The 2,500-nt window shown below is 33.7% G+C and overlaps 1 protein-coding gene across 1 annotated transcript in view; it reads right to left on the bottom strand.

Moving 5' to 3' along the window:
* LOC125033608 (uncharacterized protein ZK546.14-like) overlaps positions 1–2,500 on the bottom strand; it is a 31,481-nt gene that overhangs the window by 8,690 nt on the left and 20,291 nt on the right. The window contains exon 2 of the mRNA XM_047625267.1: positions 1,658–1,895. Within this exon, the coding sequence (XP_047481223.1) occupies positions 1,658–1,894 (237 nt within the window). The 5' untranslated portion in view covers position 1,895. The remainder of the gene's footprint in view (positions 1–1,657; positions 1,896–2,500) is intronic.

The raw sequence follows: 2,500 nt of genomic DNA, 5'->3' as shown, positions 1-2,500 counted from the left end.
ATATGTATGTGTATATATCTACATATATATGTAGATACATATGTATATATACATTATATATACATGTATATATATATACGGAGGTATATACACACATGTATATATATAGTGTATATATACACAGTATATATATGTAATATATATATATAATATAAGTATATATAATATATATGATATATATGTATATATAATATATATGTATATGACTGTATTTATGTATTGTATGTATATATGACATATGAGTGTGTATTTATATATATGTATATATATATATATATATATATATATATATATATATATATATGTATGTACATATATACAGTCGCATATATACAGTATATATAAATGTGTGGAGAGAGAGAGTTAGAGAGAGAGTGAGAGTGAGATAAAGATAGAGAGACAGAGAGAAAGAGAGAGAGAGGGGGGAGGTGAGAGAGAGAGAGAAGTGAGAGAGAAAAGTGAGAGAGAAGAGAGAGAGAGAGAAGTGAGAGAAGAGAGAGAGAGAGAAGTGAGAGAGAGGAGAGAGAGGAGAGAGGGAGAGAAAGAAAAGTGAGAGAGAGAGGAGAGAGAGATAGAAAGAGAAGTGAGAGAGAGAGAGGAGATAGAAAAAGAGAAGAGAGAGAGAGAGAAGTGAGAGAGGAGAGAGAGAGAGAGAGAAGTGAGGGAGGAGAAAGAGGGAGAAGTGATAGAGAGAGAGAGAGAGGAGTTTCTAAAAAAAAGAAACAAAAAAGAGAGAGAGAGAACAAAATCAGGAAGACAAATTGACATGCAGATTGATAAAGAGACAGAGAAAGCGGAGGATGAACGAAGAAGACGAAAGAGAAGGCGAAGGCGAAGAGGGATAATGCAATAAAAACAATAATAATAATAATAATAATAATAATAGTGATAACAACAATTACTACTATTACTATTACCACTTCTAATACTATTCATATTGCTATTACTGGTACCAGGAATAATAATAATAATGATAATTATAATAGTGATGAGTAGTAATAAAAATGGTAATGCTAACAATGAGGATACTAGTAAAATAGATTATGATAATAATAATAATAATGATAATTAAAAAAAAAATAAAAAAATAATGATAATAATAATAAAGATGGCAATAATAATAACAGTAATAAAAATAATAATAGTAATAAGAATGATAATAATAAAGGTGATGATAATAATAATATTATTAATAATAATTATAAAAATAACAATGATAATGATAAAACTAATAATGATAATAATGACTCTAATAATAGTAATAATAGTAATAATAATAATAATAAAAATAATAATAACAATAATAATAATAATAATTATAATAATGATGATGATGATTACAATGGTGATAATAATGAAGATGAATATAATAATAATGATAATAATAATAATAATTAAATCAGTGATAATAACAATAATGACATTGAGAGTATTTAGAAATAATATATATATATATATATATATATATATATATATATATATATATATATATATAGAGAGAGAGAGAGAGAGAGAGAGAGAGACGATAAGAGAAAAAGAAAGAAACAGAAAGGGATCAGAAGAAAAACCAGAAGGCAAAAAGAGAAGAGAGAGCCCGTCCCCCGCCGCCTGCACGGCCCCCGCAGCGCCTCGGCCCCACAGGGAGCGCGCGCCTCACCTTGGCCACCTGTTGCGCGGCGGTGATGGCCAACAAGCTAAACTCCGTCGGAAGGTCATCGGCGGTCTCGACGCGCTGGTCCAATCGGCACGAGGGACACACCACGTTGCCGCCCTTCACCATGAACGCGATGCACGGCCGGCAGAAGGAGTGACCGCAGCGAGGGAGCAGGACGGGGTGCCGCATCTTCTCCTGGTACGGCTCGCAGCACACCATGCACGACAGCAGGTCCTCCATCCTGCAATAAAGGGGGGATCAGTAGGCTGGGTTGTTGCGCGGCGCCGTCGGGTCTTGACTGAAATAAAGCGGGGTCGGTAGACGGAGTTGGGGAGTGTCTTTCTTGCATGGTCTTGACTGACGTTTTTTCTACTCGTTAAGGAATCATTAGCCGATGGAAACGACGCTGTTCATTTAATGGCGATTAAAGTGGTTATGGTAATAGTAACGATAATGATAATGGAGTGATGGACATGTTTGTTTTTCACTCAGACAAATGAAAATCAGGTTTTGCCGAGTGAAAATGCTGGAGCACGTTCTATGCTAATGTTCTATGAGAAGTATGAACATTCATTGAAATCTTTCATGACATTTATGAATGTACGATTTGCCATTCCAGTGATATATGGAATCACATAAATTTCTATTTTAGACTTATGTCACAATAAACGACTATCATAAAAACACCTGCATTAACCCATGAAACCATATTGTATCTCATATGAATATTATTCAGTGAGATATCACCATCATAAAACAAGAACAAGAATCGCCCACATAATAAATAATCTCATGTGCATATTCGTGCAAGCATAATGAAAAAAATAATCTTTACGTCGACAATCA

This window comes from Penaeus chinensis, chromosome 16, assembly GCF_019202785.1.
Source record: "Penaeus chinensis breed Huanghai No. 1 chromosome 16, ASM1920278v2, whole genome shotgun sequence".
Taxonomy (NCBI): Eukaryota; Metazoa; Arthropoda; class Malacostraca; order Decapoda; family Penaeidae; genus Penaeus; species Penaeus chinensis.
This window is presented reverse-complemented; position numbering and strand designations above follow the sequence as displayed.